Source organism: Bufo gargarizans, chromosome 6 (genome assembly GCF_014858855.1).
Source record: "Bufo gargarizans isolate SCDJY-AF-19 chromosome 6, ASM1485885v1, whole genome shotgun sequence".
Lineage (NCBI taxonomy): Eukaryota > Metazoa > Chordata > Amphibia > Anura > Bufonidae > Bufo > Bufo gargarizans.
Window position 1 is genome coordinate 288,927,084 of NC_058085.1, and position 17,357 is coordinate 288,944,440.

The following is a 17,357-nucleotide window of genomic DNA, read 5'->3' on the forward strand; positions in this document are numbered from 1 at the left end:
CAGACGATGCGGACCAGATGATCATTACAACAGATGGCAGCCCAATAGGGTGGGGGTTCACCGCACTGTTCAGCTGTTGGCAGAAGGCTCTGTCCATGTGGTGGTGGCGTACTGCAGCTCAGCTCCCATTCCATTCACTTATGTTTCTGGCACTGACCGCTACTGGAAACAGCTGATTGTTGGAGGAGTCAGGTGCTGCCCACCACTGATCTGATACTGGAGGATAGTTCTTCAATATCTAAAAGGTGGAAAACCCCTGTAAGCAAAGCAAACCTATGCGTCGATAGAGGATCTGTCACCTCTCCTGACGTGTCTGCACCTTTTCTTAGAATTCTGCATGGTGCCGTTCCTTGGCTAATCCTCCTGGAAGTATATGAGCAAATGGACAGCGCCTCCCCCCCCCCCCCCCCCCCCTACACTACTAAAGTAAGACAAGAATAGGGCATGCTCTATCGTTTTGCGAAACGGTAATACAGACATACGGAAACGGAATGCACACAGAGTAACTAAAGTTTTTTTTGCGGACCTATTGAAATGAATGGTTCCGCATATGGTCCGCAAAAAAAAAACGGACACGGAAAGAAAATAAGTTCCTGTGCATGAACCCTTATTCTACGGCTCAATACAAATGTGGTGATACCAAACTTGAATCGTTTTTTTTCTTTTGTTTTACTACTTTAAAAAAAAAAATAACCTTTGTAAAAATGAAAGTTTTCTTTGCGTCTCTATATTCTGACAGCCATAACTTTTTAATATTTTGGTCTACAGAGCTGTATGAGCGCTTATTTTTTGTGTAACGAGCTGTAATTATTGGTACCATTTTTGTAGCATTTGTTACCACGGACCTTAACGTAATTCTATGACGGAATGCATAACGGAATGCCTTTAGAGGCTTTCCGTCATAATAGAAGTCTATGGGCTGCAAAAGGGATACGTCCCGTTTCCTTTATGCAGGGGAGGAACCCTCATCATCAAGGGGGGTGATTTAAACTTAAAAAAAAATAATAATTATATATATATATATATATATATATATATATATATAATATTTTTTTTTTATTGTTTTTAAACTTAGACCCTATATTTTGATCCCCTCTCACCTCTAGATCTCTATTAGGGTGAATAGGATTTTCACACTCTTCATTCTGAGCTGACAAGTACAGACTGTGAAATTTATGAATGGGGCTGCAGCATAGTGAGAACAGGCAGGAGCGCATATTGCTGCTCCTGCCCGTGCTTCCCAGAGGATTACTAACACCTGGCATAGTACATAGGTACCCTGTACCCATGTAGTATGCCAGGATTAGCTGAGCGGAGCGGGCTCCTGCTTCACTAAGCTAAGAGCTGCCATGCAGAAGGCTTGCGGAGCAGGCAGAAGCAGGAGCCCACTCCGCTCAGCTAATCCTGGCATAGTAGATGGGTACAGAGTACCCATGTGCTATGCCAGGAGTTAGTAATTCTCCGGGGGACACGGGCAGGAGGTGCAATGTGTGCTCCTTGCTTGTACTCCCTGCTTATGTGGCCCATTCATAAATTTCACAGTCCTTACAGCGCCGAGCTGTCAGCAGTGCACAGAGAACTGAGTTTTAAGCTCGAGGTGAATGGTGCGCTTTAGGGAGGAAAAAGTACAATAAAAATACAAAATTAGATGATAAACTATATTTGAAAAAGTTTTATTAGGGCATTAGGGTCATCCTATAAAAATTTGATACAAAGGTACGGCCATAGTTTTGGTCCGCCTCCAATTTGCATTTATTTGCGGATCGAATAGCAATAAAGCTTCAAAGAAGGGCTGAAATCGAGGATTCATTTGTGTCATGTGATCACGGAGCGGGAGTGAAGCGCTTGCTATTACTTACTGCTACGTGGTCACCCGCCGCCCCACACCGCTCTGCACTTTGTTCCTGACACATCGTTGGGTCATAGTGCACGCTTTTAAGTGCACTATGACCCAACGCTGTGTGACGTCAGAACAGCAGTGCAGCGCGTAGAGAAGATGGATGTGCTGTGGAGCGGCGCCCCTACTGGAAAGGTAAGTACTGTCGCTGGGGACATGGCTAGGAGGGGGGGCAAGCTGATGGCACTGAGGGGGCAGCTGATGGCACTGGGGGGCGTTTGGTGGCAGCTGGTGACACTAGGGGGGGCAGCTGATGGCACTGGGGTGGGGGAGCGCTGTCGGCACTGGGGGATAGTGGAGCTGATGGCACTGGGGGATAGTGGAGCTGATGGCACTGGGGGATAGTGGAGCTGATGGCACTGGGGGGAACTGATCGCACAGGGAGGAAAAAAGGGTATTGGGGTCTGATGAGTTTTTATAAAGGAAAACAGTCTATTAATTCATTTTTTTCCTTTTAGATTACTCAATTAATCCTAAAAAAAAATAATATATATATAGAATACTCGATTACTGCAGCCCTACTTCAAAGTATGTCTGTTCCGCGGCCCCGCAAAGAAAAATAGAACATATCCTGTTCTTGTCCGTTTTGCAGACAAGAATTGGCATTTGACAGAGACTACAGGACCCATGGAAGGGAAAATGTGGGGTGCAAACGGCCGGTATCCGTGTTTTGCGTCCCGCAAAAAATACAGCTGTGTGCATGAGGCCTTACAATGTAAAAACTCTGTGGTAGTATTGCTGTTTTTTCTTTTTTCCATGCCCCCAGAAAGAGTTAATAAAACTTTACTAGTCAGCTCTGTGTACCCAAAATGCCATAAAAAAAAGACCACTTGTCCCACAAAAAACAAGCCCCCATACGGATACATTTGTGAAAAAAACCTATAGCTCTTAGAATGAGATGATGAAAAAATGAAAAATAAATGCTTGGTCACTAAGGCCCCAAATGCATACGGGGGAAGGGGTTAACTTTCTCCCGTATATTTCTTTGCCAGAGCCCATAGCGCAAGACAGTGAGTCGCAGGTTGACAAAGAAAATCAGCCTAGATATCAAGGTGTCATTAGTCTAAGCCACCAGGATTGGAAGGTAAGACCATCCCTTTTACCTGTATTGAAATGATGTTTGGGGGGGTTTCTGAGGGGTCAGTTACCCCGCCGATGACATTGTAAATGTGCGTGCTTGTACAGACATCTGCAACTTGCTGCCATGGCTGTTTTATAACTGTGATTTGGAGTTAAAGAAATGCCCAAATTGCGGAAAGGTGGCAAGCAAATCACAGGGGCACATGATTTGCACAGTAGTTTATCATGGCAAAGTCTTGTACAACTTGAGACAAAAAAAATATCATCAAAGCATTGCAGCTTAAGTACGTTACATGTCCATATATAAACATGACATGTCTCCATGTAGCCCAAGTCTTGGGGCTCATGCACACGACCGGATGTATTTTGTGGTTTGCAAAACACAGATCTGCAAAAAAATAAAATGGATGACATCTGCGTGATGTCCGTGTTGCATCCTTTGTAACAATGCCTGTCCTTGTCCGCAAAACATACAAGAATACGACATGTTCTATATATTTGCGGAACGGACTTGCTGACATATGGAAATGGAATGGTTCCACATATGGGCTGCAAAAATATAGAATGGACATGGAAAGAAAATACGGTTGTGTGCCTGAGCTCTTAAAGGGATTGCTTCACCTCAGACAACTGCTTTAAAGGGTTTCTGTCACCTGAATTAACCCTATTAAACTAGCTGACATCAGCTGAACCTAACTACCTAGCCTATTCCTACTTTTATCTATGCCCCCTTTACTCCAGAAATATAACTTATAATATGCTAATTAGCCTCTAGGTGCAGGGGGGGCGTTGCCCCTGCTCCTAAATGCTCCGTTCTCCCACCTCTGGCCACGCCCTGCTACACTAGATTGACAGGGCCAGGCAGCGTTGGTCTCCTACTGCCAGCCCTGTCTGCCATGTAAATCTCGCGCCTGTGTCATCCTGTTCAGTATTAGGCGCAGGTGCAGTGAGTGAAGGGCGCACGCCGGCTTCCTCACTGCGCCTGCGCCCAATACTGAACAGCGCGAGATTTTCCCAGTGCACAGGGCTGGCAGTAGACCAATGCTGCCTGGCCCTGTCAATCTAGTGTAGCAGGGCGTGGCCAGAGGTGGGAGAACGGAGCATTTAGGAGCAGGGGCAACGCCCCCCCTGCACCTAGAGGCTAATTAGCATATTATAAGTTATATTTCTGGAGTAATGGGAGCATAGATAAAAGTAGGAATAGGGTAGTTAGGTCAGCTAATGTCAGCTAGTTTAATAGGGTTAATTCTGGTGACAGAAAAAACCCTTTAAGGGAGCTGTCATGGCAACCCGATTTTGCTGAGTCTGCAGCCAGCAGGACATTTCCCCTGCAAAATGTAAATGTAGTATTACAGGGAGACCATTTAGTCAGGGATGGCCTTACCCTGACTGACAGCTGCTGCTTGTTAGCAGCCCTCTGCTTTTGCTTATAGATAGTGAACTCCTCTGCGGTGTCTGTATGCCTTAGGTCTCGTGCACGCAACTGTATTTAGCATTAGATCTGATCCGCATTTTTTGCAAATTGCATTCATTTTTTTGGGTCTACTAAAATATGGACAGCACACGGATGTCATCCACATGTCTGTTCCACAAATTATAGAACGTGTCCTATAGTAGGGTTGGGCGATATCAAAAATATTGCCACAATAACGATATTAAGCCCATGCCCATTTAGAATAAAAAACACTCAAAACAAGTACTTTGTTTCCTTGTTGCCCCCATACATTGTAATGTTTCCTTGATGCCCCCATACAGTAATATCTCTTAGTTGCCCCACCAAGACCCAGGGTTACCAACTAGCGTCACAGCCAGGTAGAAGATGAGCTTTTTTTTCTCAAAGGCTGTCGTCTCCTCCTCCCTGTACCGAACGGGGGGCACAGCGGGGGAACGGAGCAGCCAATGTGAAAAAGAAAAAGCGCCCTGACCTCTCCTAATAAAGCCCTACACTGTCAGGTAACAATATTGTAATGTTAGGACCAGTGAAAAGTCCTCTTATGAACGGAGACAAAAACCACCGCAAATGATAACAGTCCCCCATGGTCTTTTTCTCAAATACTAAATATATGTTTCTTCCCCAAAAGGAAATAGTTGAAACATTTGAAATTGAACAACCTATGATACCTCCCCCATGAACAGCAAGACGGTCCAGCTTTATGGTAAGTAGTCTGGTCGTGCACATTGTGAGATAGTGAATGGGTTAGTGTTAAGCGTGTGCAGACGTGTTAATGGTGTTACTGTGCAAAGAGCTAAGCTCTAGTCACTAAGCATGTCTAAGGGTGCATTCACACACCCGTATTTTTGGCTCCGCATCCGACCCATTCATTTCAATGGGGCCGCAAAAGATGCGTACAGCACACAAGAATGCGTACAGCGGACAAGAATAGGCATTTCTATCATAGGGCGGACTACATTCACATAGGGTGACCACATTTCCAAACTGCCATTCAGGGACACCCGCCCCGGCCCCCCCGCACCCATGTCCACTCCCCAAAAAATATGATTTTTGATACTTTTTAAAAAAAATTAAGTCACTTAGTGACAGCGGCGTACTTTGTACTTACGCTGGCAAGTTCATTGCATCGAAGTTATGCTTGAGATTGCTATAAACATAACTGCCTGTGCATTGTTCAGTAATTTGTGATTGTGCCCTGCACACAATCACTGGCTACCTAAAACAGGTCATATTTTTAATGTGTTAGGCTACTTTCACACTTGCGCTTGATCGGATCCGTTCTGAACGGATCCGATCATATTAATGCAGACGGAGGCTCCGTTCAGTACGGATCCGTCTGCATTAATAACTTTAAAAAAATTCGCAAGTGCGCAAGTAGCCTGCGCGGATCCGTTCAGACTTTCAGTGTAAAGTCAATGGGGGACGGATCCGCTTGAAGATTGAGCCATAGTGTGTCATCTTCAAGCGGATCCGTTCCCATTGACTTACATTGTAAGTCTGGACGGATCCGCACGCCTCCGCACGGCCAGGCGGACAACGGAACGCTGCAAGCAGCGTTCAGCTGTCCGCCTGTCCGTGCGGAGGCGAGCGGAGCGGAGGCTGAACGCCGCCAGACTGATGCAGTCTGAGCGGATCCGCTCCATTCAGACTGCATCAGGGCTGGACGGCTGCGTTCGGGTCCGCTCGTGAGCCCCTTCAAACGGAGCTCACGAGCGGACAGCTGAACGCTAGTGTGAAAGTAGCCTAAGTCAATGGGGACGGGTCAGTTTTCACTGACACAATATGGTGCAAGTGAAAACTGATCTGTACCCCATTGATTTTCAATGTAAGTCAGGACGGATCCGTTTTGACTTAGAATTTTTTAAAAAAAGAATAATGCAAACGGATCCGTCCGACTTACACTTAGACTTTTTTTTTACATAGTAATGCAGACGGATCTGCACCTAACGCAGGTATGAAAGTAGCCTATTAACTCTGCTATATTTCTGTAGCCTGAAACCTCTGACTGCACAGTTGGGCTGAAACTACTACACCCAACATGTTCTGGCAGTAATAGTAAATGGATATTGGTGCAATTCTGAGCTACTAGTCTGTGTATTATATAGACTAGTAGCTCAGAATTGCGCCAATATCCATTTACTATTACTGCCAGAACATGTTGGGTGTAGTAGTTTCAGGCTGAAACTACTACACCCAACATGTTCTGGCAGTAATAGTAAATGGATATTGGTGCAATTCTGAGCTACTAGTCTATGTATTATATAGACTAGTAGCTCAGAATTGCACCAATATCCATTTACTATTACTGCCAGAACATGTTGGGTGTAGTAGTTTCAGCTCAACTGGGCAGTCAGAGGTTCCAGGCACCAGGCTACAGAAATATAGCAGAGATAGAGCCACTAGCCAGCCCCCATCAGAGTTCAGACCCTACTCTGAGTCTACTCCTGACTCTACTCTGAAGTTCTGAACTTACTCACCAATTATGGTGAGCTATTATGAAGACCTTTTTTTTTTTTTTTTACAAATCTTATCTTCTTCCGGCATCGGCTTCTTCGCGCAGCGCTCGCGCTCCTACAAATCTTTTCTGGCGCCTTCTCCCTGCTGCGTCTCGGCGTCGTTGTGCGCCTGCGCAGCCTAGGGAAACCTCATGTTCGGTGCGGCCGCCCGGGGAGGAGACTCGGGGGGAGCGCTGCGGCAGTGAATGTTGCAGAGTGCAGACTGGCAGTTGATTCCGGGACTCTCTATTGTCCCGGTTTGAAGGCTCCCGGGACACGGGACAAAAACTTAAATTACGGGACGATCCCGGGCAAACCGGGACACGTGGTCACGCTACATTCACACTGCCGGTATCCGTGTTTTGCGGACCGCAAAACAAATACGGTCATGTGAATGTAGCCTTTTTTTTTTTTTAGTTATTATAAATCTTTATTATATTTTTTAGATCATTTACAAAGTTTCAATAGGTGAATTTTTTTTGCATCCATATCCGAAATTGTTCATATTCAATTATTACATTTATATATATATATATATATATATATATATATATATATATAAATTACCCCACCCCCCTCCCTTTGCGCGACGTTTGTTCCTTCTAAAGAAGGAGAGAAAAAATAAAAATAAAATGTGAATGTAGTCTTAAAGTTGTCTGAAAGCATCTGCTGCCCGAAAGTCAGTGTGATGGGGTTTTCTTGTTTCAGAGGGCACATTTTCAAATACCATATTAGGCCCCCTTCACAGGTGAAACTCGAAAAATTAGAATACTGTGCAAAGTTCATTTATTTCAGTAATGCAACTTAAAAGGTGAACCTAATATATGAGAGACTCATTACATGCAAAGCGAGATATTTCAATTCTGACTAGAGCGTGACACTTTGACATATTGAACCTTTTCACAAAATTCTTATTTTAAGCTGCATTAATGTAATTCCTTTTAATTTGCATTACTTAAATAAATTGACTTTTGCATGATATTCAAATTTTTCCAGTTTCACCTGTATATCAGTTGTCTTCAGCTACTTCAGGCTGGTAGCCGGATACAAATGCTATATGTGCACAACACTTAAGTGCACTGATCCGGCGTCTGTACACTGATAGCTCCCCGACAGTTTGGTCCTCCACACTGGTTCTGCATGGACGTGGCCATAGCAGTCCCCTCCATGCTGAAGCCAGTCATTGGCTGCAGCAGAGCATGTGACGACATAAAGCATGTAAACACTGCGGGGACTGGAACATGGAGACACCGGAGCAGTGTGGAGCAGGTAAGTATGAATACTAAGCTTAGAGTAAAATACTGCACTTAGTAAAATATTATTATTACTGAAGAACCTTTTTAAATTGAAAATACTCAAGATTTTTTCTTTTTTTTTGCCTGTGTAATCTGCTGTACTGTATCAGTGCTGGCTTGGATGCTTTCCCCCCTCTCCACACTCTGATTTCCTGTTTACAAAATCCTCTGCCCCCCTGGAACAATGTGATCTGTGTCAGAAGGATAGCCAGCTATGTTGAAGTTTTACAGACAGCACAGTAGAACATTTTAATGAAGGCTGTTTTGAAAGCAAATGAAGAATAAAAAAGTGCAAATATGTCTGCATCCTTTACCTGCTCTGTATATTTAACCCTAAGTGATGTTACCAGTTCTTTTGAACTTATTTTCTGTATTTTTTTTTTTTTAGGTTTAAAAAAGTCTTTACATTGCTAAATATCCTTTCTGTTATTCAAAGCATCTGTAAATTGTTATGTATGTAATAAATGGCAAACATTTTATTATGTATATAGTTTGTACATATATGTAAAATATTTTATGGACCATATTGTATGGCATTTATATAGTTAAGAAAACGTCCTTCTACCTGAATGTTGCAAACAACTATATTTATTTTACTTTTGCTACAAAAGTGTTTTAATTTTTGTAAATTCTAGGAACATTTTGTATTCTGAGGTTGAAAATCCAAATAAACAAGTTTACTTTACACCATCCTTTGGTTATTGTTCATTTCTTACTTAGGCTAGTTCCACACCTGCGGTAAGCTATCCGGCAGGCGGTTCTGCCAGAGTTCACCATATCTGGCATGGACTGATACTTCGGTTCACCAATGAACCCCATTGACTATAATGGAATCCAGCTGGTTTCCGGCATGAGAGCTGAGTTGTGGCTGGACAAAAACTGGTGCACACACAGTTTTTTTGTCCAGACGAAACTTGGCGCTTATTCCGGAAACTGGACGAATCCCTGTTGGATCCCATTATAGTTAAAGGGGTTTGGTAGTTAACGGCAGTATCTGGCTAGGCTTGATACGGTGAACAATAGCAGGATGTTTCTCTGCTGGAACAAACAGCCTGCCGGAAAGCTTTAGCGCAGCTGTGGGACTAGCCTTAAAGTAGCACTTCAATGCCTGTATAGTGCGGTATGTAGATGCTCTTGTCTATGCCTTTTGGATACCGGTTATAGTTGATGTGCCAATTATGAATTGTCTGCCGTACCTTCTTCGCCTCCCTAAAGCAGCCTACATTTCCCATCACGCCTCTGGTTTTGCAGCACCAAAGGTGGCGGAGTATCATCACACTAAGGGTCCATTCACACGTCCGCAAGTGTTTTGCGGACCGCAAATTGTTGCGAACAAGAATAGGACATGCTCTATCTTTTTTGTGGGGCCACGGAACGGATCTACGAATGCGGACGGCACATGGAACTACACATACGGACATCTGAATGGACTCTTAGGCCCGAATGGTCAATTCTTTTTTTTTTTTTTTTTTGTGGACCGTATGCAGGACCATTTATTTCAATGGGTCCGCAAAAAGAAATGGACGTTACTCCGTGTGCATTCCGTTTCCGCATGTCTGTTCCACAAAACAGTAGAGCATGTCCTATAATTGTCCGAATTACGGACAAGGATAGGACTGTTCTATTAGGGGCCAGCTGTTCCGTGCCACAAACTCCAGAATGCACACAGACGTCATCCGTGTTTTGCGGACTGCAAAATACATACGGTTGTGTGCATGAGCCCTTAGTGTGAGTCAGTGGAGCCCATGGGCCGTTTTGCAGCCCATAGACTTCTGTTATGACGGAATGAATAACGGAATGCCTCTAAAGGCATTCCGTCATAGAATTGCGTTATGGTCCGTGGTAACGGAATCCAGAACGCAATTCTGCTTTTACCAGTAAATTAATCGCAAATGAATTTCATAAGCGGAAATTCACTCATCTCTAATTATGAAGGAATAAATAACAGAATGCCTCTAAAGGCATTCCGTTATGCATTGCGTTATGGTCCATGGTAACGGAATCCTTAAGGCAATTCGGCATATACAACAACCCGAACATTCGCTCATCCCTAGTTGTAATGGTCGAGCAGCTTGTGGAGAAGTATCTGTGCGTTAATAAGAGGGGGACTTTTTCAGGAGGCTTCTATATCAGCAGGAAACATCTACAGAGAGTGTTGTTTGCATTGCATGGACAATGTGTATTGTGTAATGCTTCATTTCCATCACAGCTGCTCCAGTAGGCTGCCACCTGGTGGTCTTTCAATGTGTCACACAGGAATGGAAATACTACTGTACAGCAGAAAGTTTTAGTAAAGTTCTGTGTTCAGATAAAGGTATGAGCTGAATATCAACTATAAAGATCCTGTCTTGTGAACAGTTCTACAAAGTTTGTAAAACATTAGCATCACACTTTATCTGGAGTTGGAAAAAACAGACATGACCCCAAATATTAACGTTTAGTCAGAACCCTAAAATGTATTCAGACCTTAAAGTGGTTGTTCAAGAATGGGTGAGTTGTCATCCACTGCATACAGAAAGTAGAGGAGACTCTCCTTTCTAACATTTTTTTTTTTTTTTTAACTCTTGTATTAGTTTTACAAAGGATATACATAGTAAACAATCTTGGGTACCATTCACAGTGTGACATATACATGGTTTCCATGTACAATACCCTTATCCTTCAAAATACTTTATATTATATTGGTCTTGCCTCTTACAGGAGTCCTTTGTGATACCATATGGTGTCGCAAAAAGGTAACACAATCGCCTGTATTTTGTCATTTGAGAGAAAAGCTTCAATACAGGTTTGCCATTTATTGAAAAATTGTGTTCCACTTCTACCATTTCTAATAGCAAGCATAGTTTCACCTGCTTGACTACTTCAATCATTGTTGGACATTTTGGGTTTAGCCAGTTCGCCAGCAAACATATCTTAGCTGCTAGTATTAATAAGTGTAGTACCCTTGGTAGTGGTTTATGTCCAGGCATAGTTTGAAACACCTCCAAGCGTGGGTCATTCAATACTGTAAAATTAAGGTTATGCTTTACGAGCCGTCTTATGCTTTCCCAAAATATTTGGGACTTCGGGCATGTCCATAGGCAATGATACAAGTTCGTATTTTCCTTTTTACATTTAGGGCAGTTTTCATTTTATTGGACTGACCTTGTCTTGTAAAGAAACCATATATTGCTCTGTGCATTATGCGGAATTGCGTTTCTCTCCATACTTCATTTACAGTAGACATGCGCACCATCTCCCAGCCTTTTATTACATCTGTTGGCGTATCTATCTCCGGGATATCCTTCTTCCGTTGTTTAACCACTTCAACCCCCCTAGCTAAAACCCCCTTCATGACCAGAGCACTTTTTACACTTCTGCACTACACTACTTTCACCGTTTATTACTCGGTCATGCAACTTACCACCCAAATGAATTTTACCTCCTTTTCTTCTCACTAATAGAGCTTTCATTTGGTGGTATTTTATTGCTGCTGACATTTTTACTTTTTTTGTTATTAATCTAAATTTAACGATTTTTTTTGCAAAAAAATGACATTTTTCACTTTCAGTTGTAAAATTTTGCAAAAAAAAAAACACATCCATATATAAACTTTTCGTTAAATTTATTGTTCTACATGTCTTTGATAAAAAGAAAAATGTTTGGGAAAAAAAAATGGTTTGGGTAAAAGTTATAGCGTTTACAAACTATGGTACAAAAATGTGACTTTCCACTTTTTGAAGCAGCTCTGACTTTCTGAGCACCTGTCATGTTTCCTGAGGTTCTACAATGCCCAGACAGTAGAAAAACCCCACAAATGACCCCATTTCGGAAAGTAGACACCCTAAGGTATTCGCTGATGGGCATAGTGAGTTCATAGAACTTTTTATTTTTTGTCGCAAGTTAGCGGAAAATTATGATTTTTTTTTATTTCTTACAAACTCTCATATTCCACTAACTTGTGACAAAATATAAAAACTTCCATGAACTCAATATGCCCATCATGAAATACCTTGGGGTGTCTTCTTTCCAAAATGGGGTCACTTGTGGGGTAGTTATACAGCCCTGGCATTTTAGGGGCCCAGATGCGTGAGAAGTAGTTTGAAATCAAAATCTGTAAAAAATGGCCTGTGAAATCCAAAAGGTGCTCTTTGGAATGTGTGCCCCATTGCCCACCTAGGCTGCAAAAAAGTGTCACACATGTGGTATCGCCGTACTCAGGAGAAGTTGGGGAATGTGTTTTGGGGTGTCATTTTACATATACCCATGCTGGGTGAGATAAATATCTTGGTCAAATGCCAACTTTGTATAAAAAAAATGGTAAAAGTTGTCTTTTGCCAAGATATTTATCTCACCCAGCAATTTCGGAAACTTGGACTGGTTTCCACCGGAAAGGCTGGGCATAATAGCTTCCCGGGTTGGCGGTTATAAATTGTGTGGCATACCGGTTTGTTTCTGCCACGACTATGTCCAAGAGCTCCGCAGTCAAGAACAGCTCTAAAAATCCCAGGGCCGAACCGATCTGAGCGGTCTCAACCCGAACTCCAGACTGGGCGGTGAAAGGGGGAACTAATGGTGCGGCTGAAGTTGGGGACTGCCAATCAGGATTTGCCAGCACCTCAGGGATTCTAGGGGGTCTACGGGCCTGTCTGTGCGGTGGCTGCGACGGGGTAACTATTTCACGTGCCACCGTACCAGCTTCAACTGCCCTTCTGGTGCTCGCCATTTCACCAGGTTGTACGGCAGTGCTGGTACTAGGTCCATGGAGGGCTGCGCTGCTGGTGTATGCCTCACCACGTAATCCGACAGCGCCAGCCCCACTCTGCTGCCCTTGAAGCGGATCCTGCGCAATCTGTGGTCTAGCGACACAGGGCCAGGTACGCCTGGTGCTATCGGGGACCCCAGCCTCCTCGTCCGAAATTTGAGTCAGACTGCCACTGCTTTCTACAGGTTCATATTCTGACCCGCTAGATTCATCAGATGAGGGTTCCCATTCCTCATCCGACTGGGTCAGAAGCCTGTAGGCCTCTTCAGAAGAATACCCCCTGTTTGACATTTGGGCTACTAAATTTAGGGGTATTCCCTGAGACTACCCAAGAAAAAAAGCAAGCCTGTCTTACAAATGGGAGGCTAGCGAAGTACCGGAGGCCGCTGCGGTTGATAAAAAATATCAAAACTTATTTTTTTATCGCCGCAGCGCTTGTAAAGTGATTGTGCAGTGATAAAAAAATATATAAATTTTCTGTCACTGCGGCGGGGCGGGTGTGGGCGAACGCACGTGTGGGCGACCGATCAGGCCTGATCGGGCAAACACTGCGTTTTTGGGTGGAGGACGAGCTAAGGTGACACTAATACTATTATAGATCTGACTGTGATCAGTTTTGATCACTTCCAGATACTATGAAAGTACAAATGCTGATTAGCGATTACGCTAATCAGCGACTGCGGTGCGGTGGGCTGGGCGCTAACCGATCGCTAAACTACCTAACCAAGGGGCCTAAACTATCCTAAAACCTAACAGTCAATACCAGTGAAAAAAAAAGTGACAGTTTACACTGATCACTTTTTTCCTTTCACTAGGTGATTGACAGGGGCGATCAAGGGGTGATCAAAGGGTTAATTGGGGTGCAGGGGGTGATCTGGGGCTAAGTGTGTGGTGTTTGGTGCTACTCACTGTGATTCCTCTGCTGAGACCAACCGACCAAAAGGACCAGCAGAGGAGCAGGGAAGCCATATAACAGATCATATTTACTAATTGTTTGTTTGATTGTTTTTTTTTTAAAACCATCAGCTTGCCAGCCACGATTATTGGCTGGCAAGCTGATGACGTGACCCCCCTCGAACTATTGCCGGCCCGCGATGCGCATGTGCGGGCCGGTTAATCGCGTCATCTTGCATCTCGCGAGATGACGCATCCCTGCGTGACTCTGCCTGGAGCTGCCGCCTCCGGACTGCGATCCTGCGTTAGGCGGTCCGGAGGCGGTTAAAGATGTTTCGCACTAGTGTTTTAGATATATAATGGCGGATATCTTTATAAATAGTGGATAGCGTTATTTTTTCCCCTGGTTGTCCTATTAATGAGTATCGTTCTGTTGAGTTTCAGGTGTATAATCTCTCAGTTTTCCTCTTAATGTTCCCACTATCCTATAATCGAGTAAGAAGGAAGACTTGTCAATCCCCGTCTTACTCCTGAACTCTTGAAATGTGTAGTATGGCTTGTCATCTATATTCCAAAAGTCAGCTATAGTTTTTGGTTCTTTCCATTTTATGGTGTTCCCTGTAACTGGCAGATTTAGCGTCAGGGGATCTAAATATTTAGAGCATTGCCAAGATGGGCCATATTTTTTCCGTACCGCCTTTCATGTTGCATATGTATCCTTAAACATTAGGCTGTACCTGGCTAAGGTAGCTAGCTCAGAGTATTTCATGTGTAGGAGAGTAGTCAGATTCCAAGGGGCAAACAGGCTACATTCCAATTTATTGGTGTTCAATAGGTTTTTATTGAGTTATAACAAGTGAGGGCAGCACAGTTTACAGAGGCGCGAATAGCGCATTCACAGCATTACAAGTAATAACAACAGAGTGCAAAAGAAAAGGAAAGAAAAGAAAAGGCGTACATAGGAAAGCAAGTGCAGCACATCCTGAGTTCACATATATGAAGCAGCATATCCAGTGAGAACTACAGTGACAATACAACTCTATCAGAGTATAGAAAACGGTAGGGGGGTAGCATAACGGCTAGATAGCCACATGACCCACTGATTATGTATGCGTATTCTGGAGCGTACATTCTCCGCAAAAAACATTTCACAATGCATATGCTCATTAACAGATTGCACTACCGCGGCTACCTCCGGGGACTGCGCCAACTTCCACTGGCGGGCTATAACATTCCTGGAGGCGCTGAGTACATGTGCTAAAATCCCCCTTATCTTGGGAGGGGAGTTGTCTAATCCTATGCCTAGGATTGACAGTTTTGTGTGGCAGTAATTTCTCTAAGGAGAGATCCGACACTTGACCAAAAAGGGGTAACTGAGGGACATGACCACCACATGTGCAAGGGAGTACCCACCATCCCGCAGCCTCTCCAGCAGAGGGGGGAATAACCCGGAACCAGGTGGGCCAGTCTATTGGGCGTCAGGTAGCAGTGTAATTGAATCCTCCTAGCCTGCTCAACATGGTTAATACATCTGGTAGACTTGTAGGACCAGTGTAAGGCTGTGTTCCATTGCCGTACAGAGAATATTTTCCCCAGTTCCAATTCCCATCTGTGGGCGAAGGGTTGCTTAACCTTTAATTCCGCAGGGAGTATGGCAGCATAGAATGTAGAGATTTAGGTCTAAGGGGGCAAGACTCCCTAATAAAGAGCTGGAAGGAGTTAGGAGTTGGGAGGTGACTGTCAGGCAATGAGTTTAGAAAATGTCGGATTTGCAAAAATTTATAAAAACAGAAGTTTGGTAGGGCATACTTGGTGTGCAAGGTGGCAAATTCCACTAGAGCATCCCCAGAGTACAAGCAGCCAAGACATTCAATACCCTTAGATCTCCATGTGTCTAGGGACAGATCAGGGACATGATATTCCAGCGCAGTCAAAGGGGCAACATTTAGGGGCACACTGAATAATTGAAAGGAATCTATGAGCTGCTTCCAAATATACATCATAGCCCGAGTGGTGTAGAGTAAAGGGGAGAACTGAACAGCTTTCAGACTACAGGCTGCAAGCAAAGCTCTCAAAGAGCGGGCTTTTACTAAGGATTCTTCTATCCCATGCCATTTTTGAGGGGAGGTAGGGGACCACGCTTCAAATGCCTGTTCCGCCAGGTTTGCAAGATAATATTTGTATAGATCAGGTACTCCCAATCCTCCGTTTCTAATGGGGGGGTGCAATGCATCTTTGGATATTCTGGGCTTTTTACCACCCCAAACAAACGTCATAAGGTCTCGTTGGAGTTGAGTAATCTGGGCCTTGGGGACCAATATTGGTAGGCACCTTAAACAATACAGTATTTTAGGGAGGGATAGCATCTTAGCAGCATTAATTCGGGCTATCCACGATAAGTGGACTTGGGACATCTTCGCATAATCCTTTTTGAGATCAGCCCTCAGATTGGACAAATTAATGGAGAGGGATTTGGGGACAGAGCGTGCCAGCTCCACCCCAAGATAAGTAATTGAAGTGGCGGCCCACTGGAAGGGGTATCGCTGTTGAAGGACAGATCTGGTCTCATCATTAACATGAAAATCCAGAACATTGGTTTTCTTCTCATTTAGTTTGTAATAGGAGCATTGTGAATATAGTCGGAGAACATTCGACACAGCAGCTAGCGAGTCTTCTAGGTTTGTTATGGTCAGGATTACATCATCAGCATAGAGTCCTATGACATGTGAGGAATTACCGTCTGAGACTCCTTGAATTTGAGGACAGGTACGTATATGAGATGCTAGGGGCTCTATAACCAGAGAGAATATAAGCGGGGACAAGGGGCACCCCTGGCGAGTACCATTCGTTATTGGGAACGGGTCGGAGATTAAACCAGAAGCCAAGACTCTTGCAGAAGGCACAGAGCATAATCCTAGAATCGCCTCATATATAGTTCCGTGAAACCCAAATTTACCTAGGACTTGTTCCAGGAACCCCCAGTGCACCCTGTCAAATGCTTTTTCGGCATCGAGGGAAAGAAACAATGTGGGGCTCCTGGAACTGCCCGCAAGTTGAATCAGGTCCAGCATTCTTCTGGTTCCATCCCGACACTGCCTCCCAGGAACGAAGCCCACCTGATCCGGATCTACTAAACACGGGAGATAAGTATTAATACGAGATGCCAGAATTTTAGCAAAAAGCTTTAAGTCTGCATTTAATAATGATATAGGTCTAAAGTTTGCCGGTTCATCAGGAGTTTTGCCTGGCTTTGGGATGGTTACCACCGTAGCGACCAACATTTCTGGGGGTATAGCTCTAGAGGTGAAAAAACTATTAAATAGTGAGGTCAGGTAAGGTGTCAGCTGTTGCTTAAATATCCTATAATAATTAGAAATAAAGCCGTCCGGACCAGGGGCCCTACCCAGGGGGGTATTGCGAATGGCAAAATTAATTTCCTCACTAGTTATAGGCAAGTTCAGAGCATCTAGCTGCTCTCTGGTTAGTGCAGGTAGGTGAA

At 44.0% G+C, this 17,357-nt stretch overlaps 1 protein-coding gene across 4 annotated transcripts in view; it reads left to right on the plus strand.

Annotated features, from left to right (window-relative positions):
* The window catches only part of NSMCE4A (NSE4 homolog A, SMC5-SMC6 complex component), a 30,053-nt gene extending 21,143 nt beyond the window's left edge, over positions 1-8,910 (plus strand). For 2 of the 4 annotated variants that reach the window (XM_044298296.1, XM_044298295.1), the window contains exons 9-11: positions 2,890-2,981; positions 5,059-5,133; positions 8,609-8,910. In XM_044298296.1, the coding sequence (XP_044154231.1) occupies positions 2,890-2,981; positions 5,059-5,109 (143 nt within the window). In that variant the 3' untranslated portion in view covers positions 5,110-5,133; positions 8,609-8,910. The remainder of the gene's footprint in view (positions 1-2,889; positions 2,982-5,058; positions 5,134-8,608) is intronic. The other 2 variants (XR_006390430.1, XR_006390429.1) reach the window with 1 other exon arrangement.
* The last annotated feature ends 8,447 nt before the right edge of the window (positions 8,911-17,357 follow it).